This window comes from Mirounga leonina, unplaced genomic scaffold (assembly GCF_011800145.1).
Source record: "Mirounga leonina isolate KUSES-001 unplaced genomic scaffold, KU_Mleo_1.0 Mir_101414, whole genome shotgun sequence".
NCBI lineage: Eukaryota > Metazoa > Chordata > Mammalia > Carnivora > Phocidae > Mirounga > Mirounga leonina.
In genome coordinates, this window is record NW_023270121.1 from 2,548,865 (window position 1) to 2,574,644 (window position 25,780).

The 25,780-nt window shown below is 37.7% G+C and overlaps 1 protein-coding gene across 6 annotated transcripts in view; it reads left to right on the forward strand.

The window, feature by feature from the left end:
- SYTL4 (synaptotagmin like 4) overlaps nucleotides 1-25,780 on the forward strand; it is a 60,852-nt gene that overhangs the window by 9,613 nt on the left and 25,459 nt on the right. For 2 of the 6 annotated variants that reach the window (XM_035025264.1, XM_035025097.1), the window contains exons 2-3: nucleotides 24,573-25,004; nucleotides 25,256-25,471. In XM_035025264.1, the coding sequence (XP_034881155.1) occupies nucleotides 24,895-25,004; nucleotides 25,256-25,471 (326 nt within the window). In that variant the 5' untranslated portion in view covers nucleotides 24,573-24,894. Of the gene's footprint in view, nucleotides 1-16,312; nucleotides 16,841-24,572; nucleotides 25,005-25,255; nucleotides 25,472-25,780 lie in introns of those variants that run through there. The other 4 variants (XM_035025372.1, XM_035025443.1, XM_035025184.1 and 1 more) reach the window with 3 other exon arrangements.

A 25,780-nucleotide genomic window follows, 5' to 3' on the forward strand; every position in this document is an offset into this window, starting at 1 on the left:
GCGCTTACCAGAGCACATACCCTCCGCAGTGTCTATCACCCAGTCACCCCATCCCTCCCACCCCACCCCCCACTCCAGCAACCCTCAGTTTGTTTCCTGCGATTAAGAATTCCTCATATCAGTGAGATCATATGATACATGTCTTTCTCTGTTTGACTTATTTCGCTCAACATAATACCCTCCAGTTCCATCCACGTCGTTGCAAATGGCAAGATCTCATTCCTTTTGATGGCTGCATAATATTCCATTGTATATATATACCACCTCTTCTTTATCCATTCATCTGTCGATGGACATCTTGGCTCTTTCCACAGTTTGGCTATTGTGGCAGCCAAGAATTCTTACCCAGCAAGGCTGTCATTCAGAATAGAAGGAGAGATAAAGAGTTTCCCAGACAAACAAAAACTAAAGAAGTTCATGACCACTAAACCAGCCCTGCAAGAAATTTTAAGGGGAACTCTTTGAGGGGAGAAAAAAACAACAACAAAGCAGCAAAGACTAGAAAGGACCAGAGAACATCACCAGAAACACCAAATTTATGGGTAACACAAGGCACTAAATTTATGTCTTTCAGTAATCACTCTGAATGGAAATGGACAAAATGCTCCAATCAAAAGACATAGGGTATCAAAATGGAGAAAAAAAATAAGATCCATCTATATGCTGCCTCCAAGACTCATTTTAGACCTAAAGACACCTGCAGATTGAAAGTGAGGGGATGGAGAACCATCTGTTATTCTAATGGATGTCAAAAGAAAGCCAGAGTAGCCATACTTATGTCAGACAAACTAGATTTTAGAACAAAGCCTGTAAAAAGAGTTGAAGAAGGGCATTATATCATAATTAAGGGGATTATCCATCAAGAAGATCTAACAATTATAAATATTTATGCCCCCAACTTGGGAGCACCCAAATATATAAATCACCTAATAACAAAGAAACTCATTGATAATAATATAATAATAGTAGGGGACTTTAACACCCCACTTAGAGCAATGGATAGATCATCTATGCAGAAAATCAACAAGGAAGCGATGGCTTTGAATGACACACTGGGCCAAATGGACTTAACAGATACATTCAGAACATTTCATCCTAAAGCAGCAGAATACACATTCTTTTCAAGTGTACGTGGAAAATTCTCCAGAATAGATCACATACCGGGTCACAGATCAGCCCTCAACACATACAAAAAGATCGAGATCATAGCATGCATATTTTCAGACCACAGCACTATGAAACTTGAAGTCAACAACAAGAAAAACTTTGGGAAGACCCCAAATACATGGAATTTAAAGAACATCCTACTAAAGAATGAATCAGTTAACCAGGATGTTAAAGAAGAAATTAAAAAATACATGGAAGCAAATGAATGAAAACACGATCGTCCAAACTTTGGAATACAACAAAGGCAGTCCTAAGAGGGAAGTACATACCAATACAGGCCTACTGCAAGAAACAGGAAAAGTCTCAAATACACAACCTAACCTTAAACCTAAAGGAGCTAGAAAAGGAACAGCAAATAAAGCCTAAAGCCGGCAGAAGAATGGAAATAATAAAGATTAGAGCAGAAATAAATGATATAGAAACAAACAAAAAACCCTAGTAGAATGGATTAACAAACTAAGAGCTGGTTCTTCAAAATAATTAATAAAATTGATAAACTACTACCAGACTTATCAAAAAGAAAAGAGAAAGGATCCAAATAAAACCATGAATGAAAGGGGGAGATCACAACCAACACCAGAGAAACACAATTATAAGAGAAAACGATGAAAAATTATATGCCAACAAATTGGGCAACCTGGAAGAAATGGACAAATTCCTAGAAACCAGCAAACTACCAAAGCTGAAACAGGAAGAAATAAAAAATTTGAAGAGACCCATAGCCAGCAAAGAAATTGAATTAGTAGTAATAAAAACCTCCCAACACACGAAAGTCCTGGGCCAGATGGATTCCTAGGGGAATTATACCAGCCATTTAAAGGAGAGTTAATGCCTACTTTTCTCAAACTGCCCCAAAAAATGGAAATGGAAGGAAAACTTCCAAATTCATTCTATGAAGCCAGCATTACCTTGATTCCAAAACTAGACAAAGACCCCACTAAAAAGGAGAATTACAGGCCAATATCCCTGATGAACATGGATGCAAAAAAATTCTCAATAAAATACTAGCAAATTGAATTCAACAGTGCATTAAAAGAATTATTTACCATGATCAGATGGGATTTATTCCTGGGCTGCAGGGGTGGCTCGATATTCGCAAATCAATCAACGTGATACACCACATTAATAAAAGAAAGGATGAGAACCATATGATCCTGTCAATAGATGCAGAAAAAGCATTTGACAAAATACAGCATCCTTTCTTGATAAAACCCTCAACAAAGTAGGGCTAAATGGAACATACCTCAACATCATAAAGGCCATATACAAATGATCCACAGCTAATATTCTCAATGGGGAAAAACTGAGAGCCTTTCCCCTACTGTTAGGAAGAACACAAGGATGTCCACTCTCACCATTACTATTTAATGTGGTACTGGAAATCTTAGCCTCAGCAATCAGAAAACAAAAAGAAATAAAAGGCATCCAAATTGGCAAGGAAGAAATCAAACTTTCACTATTTGCAGACAACATGATACTCTATGTAGAAACCCTGGAAGACTCCATAAAAATTTGCTAGAAGTAATACATGAGTTCAGCAAAGTTGCAGTATATAAAATCAATAAGCAGAAATCTGTTGCATTTCTATACACCAATAATGAAGCAGCAGAAAAAGATATCAAGGAATCGATCGCATTTGCAATTGCACCAAAAACCATAAGATATCTAGGGATAAACCGAACTAAAAAGGTGAAAGATCTGTGCTCTGAAAACTGTAGAACACTTATGAAAGAAATTGAAGAGGACACAAAGAAATGGAAGAGCATTCCATGCTCATGGATTGGAAGAGCAAACATTGTTAAAATGTCTACACTTCCCAAAGCAATGTACACATTTAATGCAGTCCCTATCAAAATACCAACAGCATTTTTCACGGAGCTAGAACAAACAATCCTAAAATTTGCATGGAACCACAAAAGACCCTGAATAGCTAAAGCAATTCTCAATAAGAAAAACAAAACTGGAGGCATCACAATTCCAGATGTCTACCTATATTACAAAGCTGTCATCATCAAGACAGTATGATACTGGCACAAAAATGGACACATAGATCAATGGAACAGAATAGAGAACCCAGAAGTGGACCCACAACTATATGGTCAACTAATCTTTGACAAGGCAGGAAAGAATATCCAATGGAAAAAAGACAGTCTCTTCAACAAATGGTTTTGGGAAAACTGGACAGCAAAGTGCAGAAGAATGAAACTGGACCACTTTCTTACACCATACACAAAAATAAATTCAAAGTGGATGAAAGACCTAAATGTGAGATAGGAAACCATCAAAATCCTAGAGGAGAACATGTGCAGCAACCTCTTTGACCTCAGCCATAGCAACTTCTAACTAGACACGTCTCTGGAGGCAAGGGAAACAAAAGCAAAAATGAATTATTGGGGCTTTTAAAAAAGATTTTAAGAGACTCTTCAGATAGAGAACAAACTGAAGGCTGATGGGGGGAATTGGGTGGGGGATGAGCTAGATGGGTGATGAGTGTTAAGGAGGGCACTTGTGATGAGCACTGGGTGTTGTATGTAGGTGATGAATCACTGCATTCTACACCAGAAACAAATATTGCACTATGTTAACTATGTAAAATGAAAAAAAAAAAAAAAAGAAACCAGTGGCATAGTATTCCATTATATGTATGTACCATAACTAACATAATCAGTTTCTTATTGATATATGTTTATATTGTTGTATAACGATTTTGCTTATTCAAATACCAAGCACCCTTATGATATATATTTGTGTATGTACTTGAATATCAGTAGGATAAGTTTTTCAAAATGGAATGGCTCCACTGAAAAGTGGTAAGTGGTGCTAAAGATCCAGAGAGGTCTAGGAAGATACAAGACTGGCTACTGTCCACTGGATTTAGGAGGTTCCTGGTGACCTTAGAGCAATTTCACGGAGTGAGTGGGATGGAATGCTAGACTTTGGTAGGTTGAGAAATGATTGGGGATATGAGGAGGTGGAGGCAGTGAATATGGAGAACTCCTTAGAGAAATTTGGCTCTCAAGAGCAGTGAGAGTGGTAGTAGGGGAAAGGTTGAGATCTAGGGATGTTTCTTTTTTTTTAAGATTTTATTTATTTATTTGTCAGAGAGAGAGAGCACAAGCAGGGAGAGCGGGAGGGAGAGGGAGAAAGAAGACTCCCCGCTGAGCAGAGAGCCTGATGCGAGACTCGTTCCCAGGACCCTGGGATCATGACCTGAGCTGAAGGCAGACGCTTAACCGGCTGAGCCACCCAGGCATACATATATATATATATATATATATATATATATATATATAATTTGGGAGGGACTTAGACATGTTTAAAAGCTGATGGGAAGGAAGGGATAATTGATGGAGCACAGTCCTTACAGTGCGAAGTTTTTATGTCAAATAGAAGAGGATCCAGAATGAAGTGGAGGGATTACCCTTAAATAAGAGGAAGTACATTACTAGGTGGGAAGAACAAAAAGTGAATCTAGATGAAAATAGATTTATAGATTCGGTGGCAGGAACTTGTCTAAGGGCATTTATATTTTTCTGTGATGTAGGAGGAAAGGTCATCCTTTAGAGCAGGGGTTGAAGTGGGGCAAGGTTTGGGTTGGAGATTTGCAGTTCTTGGGGAAGGTTTAAAATAGTTATTGTGGTGAACAGGAAAACATAGTTGGAGAGTCAGGCAGTGTTGAGGTGAGCTTGGTGACCAAGAATTCATATTGATAATAACCTACCAGACTTTGATTTTTTTTACAGTAGATCTCAGTAGCCCCAGGGCAGGCATAAAGCACAACAGTTGGGCTCTTGTAGGGTTATGTTTTTATCAGATATTTGCAATGAAAATGGGTTATTGAGGATATTGACAGAGTGAAGTTGAAACAATAGAATTCAGACTGCCTAGGAAAGGAAGTGAAGACAGGTAGGAGCTGAGAGAGCAGAAGCAGAAAGGGTATTTGAATTAATAATATCAAAAGTGAAGTCCTGGATGATAAGCTCTTAGGTGTATCTGAATATATTTGATATTTTCGATGCCAGCTCATTTAATCAACAAATATGTATTGTAAATATGCTCTGGGCACTGAAGGTAGAGAGACGAACAAAACAAAGTCCCTTCTCTCATACAGCTTGCTATCTAGTGGGGGAGATTGTTCATTTTTATAAAAGGGCATCCTCATTGATATGCTGATTGTGTAGTTAGATTTAGAACTAATAATGATCAAGTCAAATATTTACATATACAGGGTGAGGAAAGTTCAGCTGGACATTTTGAATGCCTTGCTTTATTGTAAGTTATCTTAACTGAATTATGAAAATTTATACCCCCCCTTAAAACTTTTTAAGGTACTTTCATATGCTGTGTCAGAATTGAAGATAAAACAAATATATACACGCATAATTTGAACATTTTAGCAATTTTAATTTTTTATCCTTTAGGATTTTTCAAATATCTACATTGCTTCTAGCTGTAGACAAGATGTTGATATTGCATGTACCAATCTTGTTCTAGGGATTTGATGTAATGTGTTAAGTAATTATAGTTAAGCAGTTTAGGAGGGAAAGAGGCTTGTAGTACATTCATATTTTTACCTTTATTTTATATTCTCCAATTTGTACCTTCTCTTTTGTATATATATACTTATGGATATGTTAATATTTTATTTGAAAGAAATTAGCATTTATTTTATGTCTTATAGGCCTTAAATCTTAAAATTATCTGCTACATACACAGTTAAATTTAAGTTCAACCACAGGTTATTTGATTATGTTCAGGGTTTCTGTGACCGTAGCTAGATCACAGCATCCCTAAAATTAAAAAAGAAACCAAATGCATGAAATCACAGTTAGGTGTGAACATGGGCTGGATTAGTCACGAACCATCAGGATTTCTCATCTAAGGGGACTGTATGGGTGATTTTTAGGTGACATGGCCTGCAAGAAAGAATTAGATGATTAGCTAGAGTTCAGTTTAGCAATCCCCAAGATCTGTGACCCTGGTGGAAGAGGGTCTTCTCTGCAAGGGTGATGGTTTATAAAAGCTTGTTGACTAAGGAAAGATAATGGTGTTGTGCACAGTCATGGGACTTACTGAAAAATGACAGTGTGTCAGCTCTTACCGGATGTAAAAAAATATTTTATGCATATAAATGACCTGGATTTTAAAACATTATATTTTTTTTTAGTGGGGGATTTTTAATCTTTTTAAGCCTTTGGGCTGTTAAGGAAAAGGACTTTGGCAGAGAAGAGGATGAACTGGCCATTTCCTGCCCCCCTCGCGTCAATCTCATGGGGCTCTCGTGAGCCTGGCTTATGTGAGTGGTAGCTTCAAGCATAGGTCTTGCAAGCTGGAAAGCCAAATGGGATTTGACATATATATGTATTTCTCCTGTTGCCAAGGGTGGTATTTGGACATATGGTCTCGTTTTTATGATCTTTTATATATACTTACTTCTATGTACCATGTTTATGGAGATCTGCCTTCCAGGATTGGTGGTAGGTTTAAGATGTCTGGAGTTGCTGAGGAGCAAAAAAAAAGTGTGAAATCATGAAAATAAGACCACATTTCCATGTATCCAAAAAACTACTCTGCAGGAGAAATATATATAAGACACCCAGCTTCCCTTTGGGGCTTACTTTAGAGAAGTATGCATTATTTTAAGTGGGAATTTCTTCAAACCATTTATGAACAGAATTTGGTGGCATTGAAAAGTAACCATGTGGTTTCAGTCTGGAGGAAATTATCCCCAACTGTGATTCTAAGAACTAACAAAAGAGATTATATTTTAGTTACTTCCCCCATATGCTCCTACTGTCCTTTAGAAGGGATATCCTGGATGAGGGGAGCTCAGGGGACTGAGAAATAAGCCAGACTGAGGGCCTCTCAAACGTTCATCTGTTACTAGCTGAGGACTTTTAAAAAGCTCCAGTTACTGAGGGTAAGATGTCCCTTTTCCAAATATTACCATGTACAAGCAATATTAGCAGAAAAAGAAGAGACTGTATAGCATAGTGGTTAAGAGGTCAGACTCTGGAACCAGGCTGCCTGGGTTCAAAGACCAGATTGTCACTTATAGGATGTATGACCTTGGGCAAGTTATTTGCTGGATGTGTGCCTCCCTTTCCTCGTTTTATAAAACATGATAATGTAGTATCTGCCTCACAATAGGCCGTGAGGATTCCAGTGTACATCATGAGTAAAAGGCATAGCATAGTGCCCAGTCTAGAATAAGCAGCCAATCTGGCAGCTGTTTAATTTTAATTATTATTAACCATATGCTTTGAAAAACATATGAGCATATGGCTATTTTGACATCTTACTGTGATATTTGAGAAATCTAATCAGTAGTCTTTTCCAGATGGAAAGTCACCATACCTCTCTGCATGGAGGTAGGCTGACAGGCATAAATATTAAGTAAATGTTAGTAATTTGATATGATCAGTTGAAAAGCTGTTTGTTTATACACTGTTCCAGATGGGATTTAAAATGACTTAAAAAGATACATAAAACATAACAAAATAGCATAATTTTTAAAATAGGACCAAAAGAAGAAAAGCAAGAGCCATGATAAAGAAGAAAAGCAAGATAAAGAAGAAAAGAAGAGGCAGGAGCTCCTATTGTTAATCACTGCTTTTGCAAAAGGGGAAACTGAGACTCAGGGAGGTCAAATTAACAATCAAAGTCACACAGCTAAAAAAGTAGTGAAGCTCTGATTGAAAGCCAGGCAGCCTGGCCCCAGATCCAGTGTTTATAGGCACTATTCTAAGCAATACTGCTCTTAGTTAGAAATCTAGCACATCAGAACCCCAAGTCCTAGTAGAAGAGGCTGTTCTGTTTACAGAACATGTTCTGTAACAGGTTCTGCAGGTTCTACCTGAGTGTTATGTCTTCAGTATGCCCCTTCCCATCTCCACTACCACTGCCTTCTACTTTGGGCTCTCATCATCTGCCCCCTGGATTTTTATCACAGCCTTCTCAAATCTGTTTTCTGCATAACTGTCAGAGTGTTCTAGCAAGTCTTTGCCTTAACTGAAGCTCTTCAGTGGTTCCCGTTGTCAAAGGCTAATTATCCATGTTTCTGAGCATAGTATATCAAACTCTTCCCCTTGGATGATATAATTCCCACTCCGTCTCTTCCGCATCTTCCCTTACAATTTACTGTCCAGTATTGCTGAATTGCTTGCTCATACCATCTTGCTTTATGCCTCCACGCTTTTGTAAATGCCGTGGGCTCTACTTGGTTAACCAACTGGTACACATTATTTACAACCATTTCACGTGCTATGGCTGGTATCTCTTTCTAGTTCCCTTTCCCCAAGCTGGAGTAGGTGTCCCAAATTGGTATTCTCATTATACCTTGTGAATATATTTCTTGGATCACCATGTTCTTTTTTGTTTGTTTAGATTTTATTTATTTATTTGAGAGAGAGAATGAGAGAGAGAGAGAGAGAGAGAGCACATGAGAGGGGGGAGGGTCAGAGGGAGAAGCAGACTCCCTGCTGAGCAGGGAGCCCGATGCGGGACTCGATCCTGGGACTCCAGGATCATGACCTGAGCCGAAGGCAGTCGCTTAACCAACTGAGCCACCCAGACGTGCTCACCATGTTCTTTTATGATTATCTATTTAAGTATCTCTTTCAATAGGCTGTGAACTGCTTTTGGGCGGGGGCTATGCATGATTTTATCCTTAGCCAGTTAGCATAGCACTTAGCATGTACTTGGCCCTCCTAACTAGGGAGTATTCTGTAAACAGTGCAGAATATAGAGCTTCAGGTCAGGGAATGAAGCGGGATTTTGAAGGCCTAAAACCACATGGATGTTCAAAGGTAACTACCACGACAGTAGAAGGAGGTCTCACAGAAGAATCTTTGGGCCAGATACATTTACATTATTTAATCCAGGAGCCAGAAGGGGCTTGGGGGGATGGGAGTAGGGGTCTGCATCCAAAGAAAACTTGGAAAGATTGAGAAACTGGATTTCACAGCTTGGCAGTTTGAATCTACTTTAAGTTTGTTTGAATGGCCTTATTAGATATCTAAAACAGGTACATTTTAATAAAATATTTAGAGTTATTTTCTTGGAGGGACGTCACCCTAAAATTGAAAGGGACAGGTGATAAAATGACCAACACAGTATCCCAATGTAAACATTTTATTGACTGTAAGCAGTGTTGCATGTTCACTCAGCTGTTACCAACAAAAAAATGTTATCAGTTGGTGCCTTTGTGCATAGGTGGCTAGATCCAAACAAGGAGATTTAGGGAAATCTGCATTTCTGGAATCTTTTTTTTTTTTTTTTTTTAATGAAGTGTGCAGACTTACCACATCACAATCTGTTTTGGTCTCACTTTTCTGTGCTCTAAAATCCACTCTTTTACCTTTAGATTTTCAGATAGTATTTTTTTTTTCCCAAAGGGGGTTGGATTTTGCCAGCTTTTAAGGGCCATGCCTGACTCACTTTTTGGAAACCCACACATATAATAAGTATTCATTCTGACAGTGCTTAAGATTGGTCCGCTTCAGATACTGTAATTGCCTTGGTTACAATTAGTTAAAAGAGTTCAGTTTGGAATGTACTTTATGGCAGCACAAATCCTTATTCATTATGCTGCCCTCCTTGCGTCAGGGCAACTGCATTACAATCATCAGAATGATTTATTCTTTTCTAATTAACATATATCATAAATATATGCAAGCAGAATCACAGTAACATATGGCAGTTCGTAAGAATGGTTTCCCTTCATCCTCCTTTAAGCAAAACATTTCCCAACTTTTTTAATCATTCTCCCTTACCACTAAAAATTTTGATCACCCCTAATATATGTATATTTACTTATAAATGGCATATTAACTATACTAATATTATATAAGACATTCATTTCTATAAATATAGAAATAAAGGTACAAGATGAAATGAACACTTTAAAATTAATTTTAGTATTTATTAATGGTGTAATAACCTTTGCTCTCATTTTTTTCCTTTGCTCTCATTTTGATGAGAACACTGACATTAAATGTGCTTCATTTAAACAAAATATTGGTTTCTGATATAGCTATCTGAAGGTCTGATTCTAAGTTCTATTTATTTTTATACTTGATTCAAGTGAATGTCAGAGCTGAAAAAAGATACCTCACAGAACATATAAATCTAAAAATAAAAGAAGCCCATTGTTGAATGCATTTACTAAATAATGATACTCATAGTTCTGGGAAACAATTATGCAAACATTTTGTTGCTGTTTCATCTTCTCAGCTCTGAGCATGCATGCTGTCTTTTCACATTTTTTAATTTAAGTATAATTAACATACATTGTTATATTAGTTTCAGGTGTACAATATAATGAATGATTCACCAATTTTATACGTTTTTCAGTGCAGCCACTGTGGGAAACACTATGGTATTTCCTAAAAAATTTGAAATAGGGGTGCCTGGGTGGCTCAGTCAGTTAAGTGTCTGCCTTCAGCTCAGTTCATGATCTCAGGGTCTTGAGATCAAACCCGCATCAGGCTCCCTGCTCAGCGGGGAGCCTGCTTCTCCCTCTCCTTCTGCTCCTCCCCCTCCTTGTACTCTCTCTCTCTCTGTCTCTGTCTCTCAAATAAATAAATAAAATCTTTTAAAAAATTAAAAATAGAATCCCTATATCATCCAGTAATTCTACTACTGTCTTTTCAATTTTTTTTAAAGATTTTATTTATTTATTTGAGAGAGAGAGAATGAGAGACAGAGAGCACAAGAGGGAAGAGGGCAGAGGGAGAAGCAGACCCCCTGCTGAGCAGGGAGCCCGATATGGGACTCGATCCCGGGACTCCAGGATCATGACCTGGGCCGAAGGCAGTCGCTTAACCAACTGAGCCACCCAGGCGCCCCTGTCTTTTCATATTTTTAACAAGTTCAAAACTCACTGAAATTCTTCATGGAAGCGTTAGAAGATAAAACACATATTTTAGGCAACAAAAATAATAATGGAAACAATTTCAAATTTACTGTGTATTATTTATTCTTTATAAAAAATAATTTTGCACAATGAAGGAAACCATCAAAAAGGCAGCCTAGTGAATGGGAGAAGATATTTGCAAATGATATATCTGATAAAGGGTTAATATCCAAAATATATAGAGAACTTACATAACTCAACACCAAAAAAATCCTCCCAAATATTCTGATTAAAAATGGGCAGGGGAACTGAATAGATATTTTTCCAAAGAAGACATAAGTAGTCAATAGACACATGAAAAGATGCTCAGTATCACTAATCATCATGGAAATGCAAATCAAAACCACAATGAGATATCACCTTACACCTGTCAGAATGGCTAAAATAAAAAAGACAGGGGTGCCTGGGTGGCTCAGTTGGTTAAGCATCTGCCTTTGGCTCAGGTTGTGATCTTGGTGTCCTGGGATTGAGCCCTGCGTAAGGCTCCCTGGGAGCCTGCTTCTCCCTCTCCTTCTGCCCCCCCTCCCCTGCTTGTGCTCTCTCTCTCGCTCTCTCAAATAAATAAATAAAATTTTTGAAAAAAACACAAAAAACCAAAAAATCAAAAAATAACAAGTGTTGGCGGGGATGTGGAAAAAAAGGAACTCTTGTGCGCGGTTGGTGGGAATGCAAATTGGTGCAGCCTCTGTGGAAAACAGTATGGAGGTTCCTCAGGAAGTTAAAAATAAAATTACTGTATCATCCAGTAATTCTACTACTGGTTATTTACCCAAAGAAGATGAAAATACTAATTGTGAAAAAGATACATGCACCCCTATGTTTATTGCAGCATTATGTACAATAGCCAAGATATGGAAGCAACTCAAGTGTCCATTGATAGATAAATGGAGATGTGTGTGTGTGTGTGTGTGTGTATAGATAGATAGATAATGGAATATTACTCAGCCATAAAAAAGAATGAGATGTTGCCATTTGCAATGATATGGATGGACCTAGAGGGTATAATGCTAAAGGCAATAAGTCAGAAAAAGACAAATGTCATACAAGTTCACTCATGTGGAATAATGAATAAAGAAAAAAGACAAAAAAAACAGGCTCTTAAATATGAAGAACAAACCTGTGGTTCCCAGAGAGGAAGTGGGTGGGGGGAGAGTGAAATAGACAAAGGGGATTAAGAGTAGACTTATCTTGATGAGCACTGAGTAATGTATAGAATTGTTGAATCATATTGTACACGTGAAGCTAATATACCACTGTATGTTAATTATACTTCAATAAAAAAAAGATACACATAAATAAAAATAATAAAACACCTCTTAGAAGAAAAAAACCCTCTGACATAAAACAACATTTTACTGTTTGAATACATTTAGAGTCTCCTACTATTTTATAGATATTCTGGGGTGGTAAAACTTCTGATTACAAGATGTGGTTATATTTAGGGCGCCTGGGTGGCTCAGTTGGTTAAGCAACTGCCTTCGGCTCAGGTCATGATCCTGGAGTCCCTGGATTGAGTCCCGCATTGGGCTCCCTGCTCGGCAGGGAGTCTGCTTTGCCCTCTGACCCTATCCCCTCTCATGTGTTCTCTCTCATTCTCTCTCTCTCAAAAAAAAAAAAAAAAAAAAATCTTAAAAAAAAAAAAAGATGTGGTTATATTTAATTTTAAAACTTTAAATAACAAGCTTTATTGACATATAATTTACATATGATAAACTACATTTTAAAAAGTATTGAATTTGATAAATTTTGACATCTGATATACCCATTAAACCATCACCAAAATTGAGAGAGTAAACATTCATTACCTTCAAATTTCCTTGTGCCATTTTGTAATCTTTCCTTCCTGTTCTTCTCTGTACTATAACACCCTTCTCCAGCAACTACTGATCTGTTTTCTGCCACTATAAATTAATTTTTACTTTCTAGAGTTTTATATACATGAAATCATGTATTATGTGTTCTTTTTTTGGTCTGATTTTTTTTCAGTCAGCATAATTATTTTGAGATTGATCCAAATTGCATATTGCAGTAACTCATTCCTTTCTATTGTTGAGTAGTATTCCATTGTGTGGATATACAACTTAAAAAAAATGCATTCACCTCTTCATGGACATTTGTGTTGTTTCTAGCTTTTGGCTATTATGAATAATGCTGTTATTTGCATTCACATGCAAGTCTTTGCATGGACATATGTGTTTGCTTTTCTGGGGTAAATACCTAAAAGTAGAAAGGCTGGGTCATATGGGAGATATATGTTTAACTTTCTGAGAAATTACTAAAATCTTTTCCAATGTGGCTGTACCATTTTATATTCCCACTACAATGTATGAGAGCTCTAGTTGTTTCAGATTCTGGTCAACATTCAGTACATTTTTTATTTTAGCCATTCTAATAACTGTGTGGTGGTATCTCATTGTAATTTTAGTTTGCATTTTCCTTAATGATTAATGATGTTGAGCATACTTTCATGAGTGTATTTGCTATTCATATATTTTATTTGGTGATGGATTTGTTCAAATTTTGTCCACTTAAAAAATTTGGGTTGTGTGGTTTTTTTAAATTCTAGTTTTGAGAGTTCTTTACATATTCTGGATACAAGTCCTTATCAGATATACTATTTGCAAATATTTTCTTCCAGTAAATGGCTTGTCTTTTTATTTTTTTATCAGCATCTTTCAAAGAGCAGACATTTTTAATTTTAATGAAGTCTAAGTTATCAAGTTCTGGATCATGTTTTTAAGTGTCTTATCTAAGAAATCTTCACATTTAAAAAAAAATTTGCTTACGGATATCCTGTTTTTCCAGCATCATTTGTTGAAATGACTATCATTTCTCCACTGAACTCTCTTGTACCTTTATCAAAAATCAAGTGACTATAAACATAAGGTTTATTTCTGGAGTCTTCTGTTCTATTGCTCTGTTTGTCTATCTGTATGCCAATACCACTCAATTATTGTAGATTTATAGTAAGTCTCAAAATCAGGTTGTGTAAGTCTTCTAACTTTGTTCTACATATGTTTTGCACCTCACAATATATTGTTATATATATTGTGTATATATTGTGTATATTGTATATATACATATATAGTGTGTATATTGTGTATATATATAGTGTATATTGTGTATATGTATATTGTTATATATATATATTGTTTACTTTTAACATTCAATTATTTTTTTATTGAAGTATAGTTGACACACACTGTTACATTAGTTTCAGGTGTACAACATAGTGATTTGACAAGTTTATATGTTATGCTATGCTCATAATCATAGCTACCACCTGTCACAATATAATACTATTACAATATCATCATCTGTATTCCCTATACTGTACCTTTTATTCCTGTGACTTACTCATTCCATAATTGGAAGTCTGTATCTCCCATTGCTCTTCACCTATTTTGCCCATACCCCCACATCTCTCCCCTCTAGAAACCATCAGTTTATTCTATGCATTGATGGGTCTGTTTCTGCTTTTTGTTTGTTTGCTCATTTGTTTTGTTTATAGATTCCACATGTAAATGAAATCATATGGTGTGTGTCTTTCTCTAACTTATTTCACCTAGCATAATATCTTCTACATCCATCCATGTTATTGAAAATGGCAAGATCTCATTTTTTATGGCTGAGTAATAGTCCACTGCATTGTGTGTGTGTGTGTGTGTGTGTATGCACACACACCATATCTTCTTTGCCTGTTCATTCTATAAGAAAAAAATTTTTTACCCACATAGTTTGCCATTGCATGTGCCCTTCATTCCCTTTTGTAGACCTATATTTCTTTTTTTTTAGAGGGGGGTAGGGGCAGAGGACGAGGGAGATCAAGAATCTCAAGCAGGCTGCACACCCAGTGCATGAGCCTGACACTGAACTTGATCTCACAACCCCGAGATCACAACCTGAGCCAAAATCAAGAGTCAGATGCTTAACCGACTGAGCCACCCAGGTGCCCCTAGACCCATATTTCTATCTAGATTATTTTTCTTCTGCCCAAAAGACTTTAACAATTTTTATAACACAGGTCTACTGGAAATTAATTCTTTCAACTCTTGCATGTTTAAAAAAGGCTTTATTTCACCTCTGTTTTTGGATGCTATTTCACTGGGTTTGGAATTCTAGATTGACAGGTTTTTTTTTCCTTTCAGTATTTTAGAGATGTTCCACTGTCTTCTCGTTTCATGGTTTCCAATGATAAATTTCCTTTCATCATTATCTTTGTTTCTCTGTGTGTAACATGTACCCCCTGCCTCCAGCTTTGAAGAATATTCTCATTATCTCTGGTTTTAAAAAATTTGACTTTGGTGTGCCATATGGTGTAGTTTTCTTTATATTCCTTTTGCATGAAGTTTATTGAGTTTCTTCAATCTGACTTTCTAGTATTCATCAAATTTAGAAAACTTTTGGCCACTGTTTCCTCAAAAAATTTTTCAGTGTCCTCATATCCTTTGGTGACTCCAATTACATGTACATTGACCAGCTTAAAGTTGTTCTATAGTTCATTAATGCTCTGTTTTTTTGTCTTTTTTCTTGCTGTTTCATTTGGATAGTTTCTATTGCAATGTCTTCAAATTCAGTAATCTTTTCTACTACAATGTATAATTTGCTGTTAATCCCATCCTGTGTACTTTTCATCTCAGACATTGCCATTTTTACCTCTAGGTGTGATTTGGGTATTTTTTAAAAATATCTTCCATGTCTTTATTTAACTTTTAAAAATTGGAATACAGTTAAAATGACTGTTTTAATGATCTTTTTTTTTTTTTTTTTTGGCTAATTCTAACCTTTCTGTCAGTTCTTAGTTTTTGATTTATCTCCTCATCATGGACTGTATTTTTCTGCTTTTTTGCATGCCTGTTAATTTTTTTTATTGAAGTATAGTTGACACATAATGCTATATTAATTTCAGGTTTACACTGTAATGATTTGATAACTCTGTATGTTATGCTATGTTGAGCTCACCTCAAGTGTAGGTACCATCTGTCACCATACGATACTATTAAATTGCCATTGACTGTATTCCCTATGCTGTACCTTTCATCCTTGTGACTTATTCATTCCATAACTGGAAGCCTGTACCTCCCACTTCCCTTCACCCATTTACCCATTCTCCCACCCTCCTCCCTTCTGCCAACCACCAGTTTGTTCTCAGTATTTATGATTCTGTTTCTGTTATTTGTTTGTTCATTTGTTTCATTTTTTTAGATTCCACATATAAATGAAATCATATGGTATTTGCCCTTCCCTGTCTGACTTATTTCACTTAGCGTAATACCCTCTAGGTTCATCTGTGTCTTTGCAAATCATGCCTGTTAATTTTTTTGTTGGGTACCAGATATTCTGATTTTTACTTTGCTGGATGCTGCATATTTTTATATTACTACAAAAATGCTTGAGCTCTGTTCTGGGATGCACTTGAGTTACTTGGAAACTGATCCTTTCAGACTGTTTTGTTTAGATTTGTTAGGCAGGACCAGAGCAGTACACAGTCTAGGACTAATTAGTTCCCATTATGGAAGCCAAGACCCTTCTGTGTACCTTGCCCCATGCCCTGTGAATCAATTTGGCTGGTGGAACAGGCATTACTCCTGGCCCTGTGTGAGTGACAGACACTGTTCGTTTGAATCCTTTCAGTTGGTTCTGTTCTTGGCCTAGGGTGATTTCATCACAGGCATGCCATGCACTGATCAGTGCTGTGCTGAATACTCAAGGGAGACCCTCAGCAGCTCTTCAAAGATCTATGTGCAGCTGTCTCAGGTATTCCGTCCTATGAACTTTAGCTACCTGCATTTTCCCAGACTCTCAGCTCTGTGACCTCAGCTCAAGGAGTTCACCAGGTTCTGCCTACATTCCTGTTCCCTGCACCATGGTCTGGAAAGTGTCTCAAGACAGTGAGCCTGGGAAGTCCGAGGTCTCACCCTGTTTGTTTATTATCTCTCAGGGATCACAGTTCTTCATTGCCTGATGTTCATTGTCTTGAAAACACCATTGTTTCATGTATTTTATCCATTTGGGGCAGTGGCTTCTTTCAGGCAAGGTGGAAATCCATTTTTTGTTACTCTGTCTTAGCTAGAATTAGAAGTCCACTGACATTCTAAAATCCCAAATTTTCATTACCAATTATAATTTGTAGCCCAGTTTCAATCCTAACCTTTCAAAAATGTAGACACCATCATATTTCTTGTCATAGCCATATCAGTTCTGATTATCTATGTTCAAGAGTATACAGAATCTGACACGTAGCAGTGTAAATCTTCTCACATCACTAATCAGTTTCTGTGTAAAACATAGCATCATTTGCTTGACAACAGCAGTTTAATTCAGAACTTCTTGGTTTAAACTGATATCCTTTGAAAGACTCTGATTCACTTTTTCATGTTCAGTGAAGTATAAATTTTACCCAAATTGTCCATTTTCCTTGGTCCAAACAGCAAAATGCTCTTACCATATCACTTTGGTGGGACTTAACTGATAATCCAATAGAATTTATATGCAAAACCATCACATAATTACTACTAGTAGGTTTAGAGGAACACTTTAATACCAGTTCAGTCTTTTTGTCCTTGAGCGTGGGTCAGTTTTTCTGAGATTCTTCTCTCATCTTGAATATTGTCAGCATAATTTCTCACTTTGAAAAACAATGCTTGAAACTTTAAATGGTGTCTAGATGCACTTTAACTCACAATTCATCTGTATTCTTTAAAAGAAAGTAAATGTCATTTTTCAAGACCCAGTTAAGTCTTAAAGCATGAGTATACATATGAAACCTTACAAAATAAAAATAGCTAACAAAGAGCATTCTCTGTGTTATTACTTCATGCACTTTATATATTGTAAAAACTCATTTAATCTTTATAATAAGCCCAAAAGGGTAGGTAATTATCTTCATTTTACAAATGAGGAAATGGAGGTGCTGAGAGGTATAGGAACTTGCCCAGGGTCACACAACTAGTGAATAGTGAGGTTGGGATTCAAATGCAGGCAGTCTGGCTCCAGAGTCTATGCTCTTAATCATGACACCATAGTGCTTCAGGAAAACAAAACCACTGTTCTCTCAGCTCTATTACTGCTCTTCAATTCCCATGAGTTAAGTTTAAACATATAAATATAAATAGATTTCTGGGTGAATACATTCAGTAAACATTTATTGAATTCATACTGTGTATCAGACACTGTGCTAAAAAAGTTTCTGGGGCCATGGAAGTCCAGATACAGTGTCTGCCCCCAAGGAGGTTACGTATGGTAGAAGTTTCTAGTTTGAACATGCACTATATGTTGGGGAGAGGGAGAGGGACCAAGGTGCCCAACAAATTAAACACAGTGAAACTTGTTTATTTGCTGCCTGGTGCAGGGACATTATTTGGTGTTTTTCTGATTCGCATCAATTTCCATTTTGGGAACACCAACAATGACTTTTAATGTAAATACTATTCTTCTAAGGATTTCTACATTTTTGATAATCTTTTTTTTTATATATATATTTTGGGCCCTTGTCCAAGGACATATAACTAATAAATAGTAAACCTAAGATTTGAACCCAAGTCTGTCTTACACCACTATATTCATTATTTCATGCTTCCTATCAATTTGGCCCAGTTTTTTGTTTTTATAATTGGTCTTCAGAATTTAAAATAACTTGAGAAAGCTCTCCCCACCCCTTCTTGAAAACTAGCTGTTAGTGTTAATGTTCACTTATTAATCATTATTATCTCCTAATCTATAGGTTTAGGGTATAAATTAGATATATCCACTTGGATATATAATTGAGAGAGGTATGTTAACCTTCCATTTTGATAGATTTTTCAGCTCCTTCTGGCTTCTTTAATATTCATTAAAATATCCTGAATTTTGAGCAGTAAATGTATATAATTTTCTAAATAAACAAGCCATCTTTTCTAAAATAACTTCCTGTGGGTATGAGGTCCCACAAGGATGCTATATTAAGATATTAATCTGAGGGGCACCTGGGTTGTCAGTCAGTTAAGCATCTGCCTTCAGCTCAGGTCATGATTCTGGGGTCCTGGGATCGGGCCCGCATCAGGCTCCCTGCTCAGCGGGGAATCTGCTTCTCCCTCTCCCTCTGCCCTTCCCCCTGCTTGTGTGCTCATGCATGCACACGCTTGCTCTCTCTCTGTCAAATAAATAAATAAAATCTTTAAAAAAAAAGATATTTAATCTGAGTCTTGACACCCCACGATTAACATGGAACAAATTGTCCATCAGAGCTTCGGTTTGGACACTCATGTTATCTGAGCTGTGGTTTTCTCAGTAGATAATCCTTGCTCTTTTGACAACACATCTGTGACTGAATTTCAGCGAAGAGCCTTAACAAGTATTTTTGGGCTTTGGTTTCCCCACTAAACCCTAGGATTCATCAGTTGGGAGAATATGAAAGGTCACAGGTTTCCTAACTTCAGATCTGTCTGGTTTTATTTGTGTCTCCATTATTTTTCTGAGTTAGGTTTTTCAAAACATGTTACATCATTTACCATAAAACTCTTTGCATACAAAAGCATTATTTTTATTCCATATTTTCCTTTCTGAATTTCTAGAATACATTCTATGGTTATGGGAGTGATAGTGGTGGTAAAACAGACAGTAGGTTTCTTTTTAAGGTATTAATGATAGATTTAGTACAGTTATAATTTTGTTTGACCCTTTGAGTTATTCAGAAGTGTCTTTAAATTTCCAAAATGTTTTGGGATTAAAAATGATCTCGTTATTGACCTCATATTTAATTTCACTGAGGTCAGAGACCATGATCTGTATGAGAATGATTTCTCTGAAATTTACTGAGACTTGTATTACAACCTAGTACATGATAATTTGGGGGGTAGATGTTCCATATGTGCTTGAAAAGAATGTGATTTTGCAATTGGATATAGATTTCTACATATGTCCACTAAATCAAGCTTATTTTGTTGTTCAACTTGTCTATATATTTATTAATTTTTTATCAGCTTGTACTGTCAATAACTGAGAGAGGTATATTTATCTCCCATTTTGATGGTTGATTTTTCAATTTCTTTCTAGTATATTTAATCTTTATATATTTGGAAGTGTTTAATTAGTGCATACAGGTTTATTTACTCTATGTACTGATTTTCTTTAAGTGTTACAATGCTTTTATTGTCCCTAAGTTTTATTTTTTAGATGTTAATATAACTACATCAACTTTCTTTGGGTTGGCATTTACCTGGTATATCTTTTCCCATCTTTTTTATTTTCAATCTTTCCTCATCTTTATGTTTTAGATGTGTCCCTTGTAAAATGGCACATAGCTGGATTTTTAAAAATTTTATCCAGCTGTTAACCTCTGCATTTTAATGGGTGAGTTCTACTCATATGTTTATTGATATATTGGAATTAGTTTTTACCATCTTCTTCTTGCTGTTTGTCTCATTTTTTTTTCTATGCTTTCCTTTCTCTCCTTGCCTCAGAAATTTTTTTCTTCGCCTATTTTCTTCTCCCGACTACTGATTATGCAAGATGGCATCTCAAGCGAACTGGCTGGTAACAGGGTTAATGTTTGAAATAGCAACCCATGGTCAAAGGAGGGGTTGAGGTGGGATATGGCTTTTCTGAAAGGAGTCAGATTGACAAGTTATAGGAGAAAGGAGGCAGGGAGCTGAGGAAGTCATGGGTGATGGATTCTAAAACCCTTTTCTTTACAAGTGTGGAACAAGGATGTCCGATAGGACCTGGAGGAAAGGGAAGTGGGAGTGTGAGATGAGATGAATGAAGGCTTAAAAATAGAACCTGAATAGACTAGGTAAAGGAACTGAACTCAGGGCAGGTAAAAAGACTTATGGGTGACAGTGAGGGTCCACCTGAGGTTGGAGACCACGCATTGTGTAGGACTTGGGTGTAGGAGCATACAAGGCAAGACTCTAACATTGGTATAGGTTTGGGATTTTGATGGGCAGTTGTAGCAGAGGGATGAAGACACATGGATATGGGAGAGACTTGTGAGAGTGGTTCAAATGTTGAGTCATTTGGAGTCCAGGATGGGTTGGAAAGGAAAACAGATCAGCGGGAGGCAAGCAGACCAAGAAAAAATGAAAGGTGGCCTCAAGAGACTGTGGTCTTGATGAGGTTGAAGAACAGGTTTAGTGGGAGTGAGCTATGGTCAGAAAATGGGGATTCTTGAGGTTAAGATTTTAGAAGGAGGCAGTTCTGGTGGATCAAGTCCATGAGTGAAAAACAAAGGGAAGATATACAGTATTAGCAGTTCCATTTTCTTATGATGTGGTCTTTATTTCCTCAATGATGTTCTTACCTCCCTGGCTCTTGATATTACTTCTTCTCATTATTGTGCCCATGTGCCTGTCTCATCACAGAACTCTGCTGCCACTCCACAAATCTGGTTTTGTTCTTACTCCCAGTGTGCCTGTGCCATCCTTGGTCTTTAGCTGCCAGGCAGTTGATGATACCTGTTTTATTCATGAGAGGCTGATATTTTGGCCAGTGTTTCACTCCTAACCACAAATAGGAGAATCCATTTGCACAATGCTTTCGATCGCTCTGTTCAATATTTTATTTTATTTATTTATTTTTTAAGATTTTATTTATTCATTTGACACAGAGAGAGAGCATAAGCAGGGGGAGCAGCAGAGGGAGCGGGAGAAGCAGCCTCCCCACTGAACAGGGAGCCAGATGTGGGGCTCGATCCCAGGACCCTGGGATCATGACCTGAGCCGAAGGCAGATGCTTGACCGACTGAGCCACCCAGGCACCCCAGAAGCTTAGTATCTTACAGTTCAATAAAGACCAGGAAATAACCAAGTCAAGAAACTGTTGAGGTTTCAGGAACCTTATAACTCTGCTGTATTGTTTATACTCTTTATTGTCCTGTAGGTAATTAGTTAAAAAAAAAGTGAAAAAGGGTTTATGGTCTAGTTTTAAGGGAGCACAGAGAAGGCAAATAGGATCCTCATTTCCTTTCTCACTATGTCTACCCTGAGCTCTTTGACTGCCATGACTACGAATCTGTCCTTTCAAATACCGTTCCTCTTCCTAAGGACCAGCCCTGTGTCTCCAACTACTTTCTGGGCCTAATTACCGGGATATCCTGTATGTAGCACAAACTCAGTATGACTAAAATGAAACTTCTTGCTTTACTTCCAAACCTGGGTTCTTCTCTTATAACTCTTACCACTGTTAGGATTATCACTAATCCATCAGTTGTTAAACCCAGACATGCAAGGTAGGCATCTTTGACTTTGCCTTCTTCATCCTCTTAGTCACTCCATTCTGTCAGTTCTGCTTCTCAAACTTTAATCTCTGTTCTTTGTCTTGCTGCCATGGTTCCCACCTGCCCTGTAGCAGATTCAGCAAGTATGTGTATTCCAAACATGGGTCCCAAGCATTGTGATTGGCCCTTTAACACACATTATTTCATTTTCTTGATAACTTTGTGAAATAGGTCATTTTGTACATGAGAAACCAGAGGGTGACAGAAATAAAATGACTTGCCAAGTTGGTTAGAGGCGCACTTAGTAAACCTAGATTGTCTTTTGTCTGGACTATTACAATAATCCCTCTGTCTCCTTTGAATTTTCTTTTTTTCTAGGATTTAAAAGTAAGAGATTTTTTATGTAAAAAAAATCATAACCATTTACAATAAAAAGTGAAAGTTGCCCCCTCCCAATTCTATTCCCCAAGAGAAACCAGTGATCATGGTTTTTCTTCCAGATCTTTTCCTCTACATATACAAATGTATAGATAAATACTTTACCAAAGAAATCATTCAATATAGTCCGGCAACTACTTTTTTTTTTCCACTCCGAGATGTATTTTCATACAGACCTACCACATTTTTTAATGATTGCATAGTATGCCATTATATGGAAGTATTATCTTCTTTAAAGAACTTTTTTTTGTTTTGCTCTTACAAATAATGTTGCAGTAATATTCTTGTATATATACTGTTGTATGCACATTTATTTGTATGAATATTTCTATAGGTAGATTCTTAGAAGTGATATTGCTTGGCTAAGGAATGTATACATTTTACAATGTGTTGTGTATTTTCGTCTTTTTTTTTTTTTAAAGATTTTATTTATTTGAGAGAGAGAATGAGATAGAGAGAGCATGAAAGGGGGGAGGGTCAGAGGGAGAAGCAGACTCCCTGCTGAGCAGGGAGCCCGATGCGGGGCTCGATCCTGGGACTCCAGGATCATGACCTGAGCCGAAGGCAGTCGCCTAACCAACTGAGCCACCCAGGCGCCCGATGTGTTGTGTATTTTCAAACCGCACTTCAATTTATCTTTTGAATCAATCTTTTGTACATAAAGCTAGAGTGATCTCTGTAAAATGGATTTAATCATGTGATTTCCCAACATCAAAAACAAAGCAACTGGGGCGCCTGGGTGGCTCAGATGGTTAAGCGTCTGCCTTCGGCTCAGGTCATGATCCCAGGGTCCTGGGATCAAGTCCCGCATCGGGCTCCCTGCTCAGCGGGGAGCCTGCTTCTCCCTCTGCCTCTCTCTCTCTGTCTCTTATGAATAAATAAAATCTTTAAAAAAACAAAACAAAACAAAGCAACCACAGACATGTTTGATGGACTTCTACTGTCTGTGTAATAAATTCAAAAATTCTTAATTTTTAAAAATGAGAGTTATAGGGGTACCTGGGTGGCTCAGTTGGTTAAGCCTCTGCTTTTGGCTCAGGTCAGGATCCCAAGATCCTGGGATTGAGCCCCACATTGGGCTCCCTGCTCGGTGGGGAGTCTGCTTCTTCTTCTCCCTCTGCCTCTCACCCCTGCCCCCGCTAGTGCTCTCACTCTCTCAAAAAAATAAAATCTTTTTTTAAAAAAAGAATGAGAGTTATAAAATTTAGCCCAAACCTATCTTTCCTACCATTTCCACCGCCCCACCAACAAAAATATACTGTTTTATAAGGAAAAATCCACCTCTTCTATAAAACCTTTCATGTATACAGGTCTTTCTCTTCTCTATGCAGGATAGAATTAATTACTTCCTTCTTTAGGTTCCCATAGCATTAAATTTATTATCCCTTTGATAGCACTTTGTGCATTGTACTGTATTTATTTGTATCTGTCTCCCCTACTAGTCTGTGAACTTAAGGACAGGAATCCTGTCTTACTCATCTCTCTCTATCCCTAGCACTTTGCACAATGCCTGTCAGAGTGGGTGCTTAACAAATGTGTGTGTAATGGGTGAAGATATTCTTCAGGTAGGTGGTAGCAATAAGAACTCTGGGAGATAGAGTAAGTGATGGAAGTTATGGAGTGTAGCATAAAGCTAACTGAGTCCTGAGAACATGGAAGCTGGTCAGGAAAGGAGAAATGGGCTTCAACTGGCAGGAGTCCCCATGTGGTTTTCTCCTCCATTACAGAGACCAGCTGTCTGATTATTTGGATTAATAGACTTGGGACTTGAGAACATGTAAAGTATTAAAAATTGGATGATTGAGGATTCACTTGGTGTTGGGAGAGTTTGACTTAGCTGTTCTGTGCTTATTCCAGACTAAGATGCTTATGCTGAGAGACTCAACCCTCTTCCAGAGTCATGAATAAGTTCTTCTTCTTGAAAAATCAAAGCCTCCTCATTTTCAGGGCAGGATTCAGGTGGGAGTAAGAATGGTAAATAGTCAGATACTTCTACATTGTCTTTTTTAGCCTGGCTTCAGGGGAAAGTACCCTACTAAGAGGCTCTAGGGTGGTGGGCCTACTCTGGAATAAATTATCTGTGTGAAAATAGTTCTTATCTTATTTCAGGCAACTCTGGTGGCTCTCCTGGTCTGGTTGCTTTGAAGAAAGAAGAGTAGGAGAAAAAATAGGATAAATCATGTCAGAGATACTTGATCTCTCTTTTCTGTCTGAGGTGGAGAGGGATTTGATTCTCAGTGTTCTACAACGAGATGAAGAGCTCCGGAAAGCAGATGAGAAAAGGATCAGGTAAGCGTTCCAGAAAAAGCACAGGTTCCCAGACCTTTGATCAATTTTATCTGGACCTTTCCTTCTACCTCCCATGTGACTTTCAGAGGAACTTGTGTACAGGTTTACAGTTCCTCACTGGGTCAGGTTGGGCTCTAAAGTTGTTGCTTCCACAGAACCAAATAGTCTTACTGTCTCTACCCCTCAACAACTTTCCATCCAACCTATGCAGATTGTGAATGCGCTTGTGCTTCTCTCTGGGGTCTTGGCAGGCGACTGAAGAATGAGCTACTGGAGATAAAAAGGAAAGGGGCCAAGAGGGGCAGCCAACACTATGGCGATCGGACCTGTGCCCGGTGCCAGGAGAGCCTGGGCCGTTTGACTCCCAAGACCAACACTTGTCGGGGTTGTAATCACCTGGTGTGTCGGGACTGCCGCATCCAGGAAAGCAATGGTACCTGGAGGTGTAAGGTGTGCACCAAGGAAATGTGAGTATCACCTATGGAGAGAGAGAGAAAAGGAAGAATTTCCCTCCTTGGCCTTTGTTAGTTGAATGACAGGAGCCATTTTTTTAAAAAAAAATTCATCTGGGGCGCCTGGGTGGCTCAGTTGGTTGAGCGACTGCCTTCGGCTCAGGTCATGATCCTGGAGTCCCTGGATCATGTCCCGCATCGGGCTCCCTGCTCAGCGAGGAGCCTGCTTCTCCCTCTAACCCTCCCCCCTCTCATGTGCTTTCTCTCTCATTCTCTCTCTCTCAAATAAATAAATAAAATCTTAAAAAAAAAAAAATCATCTGT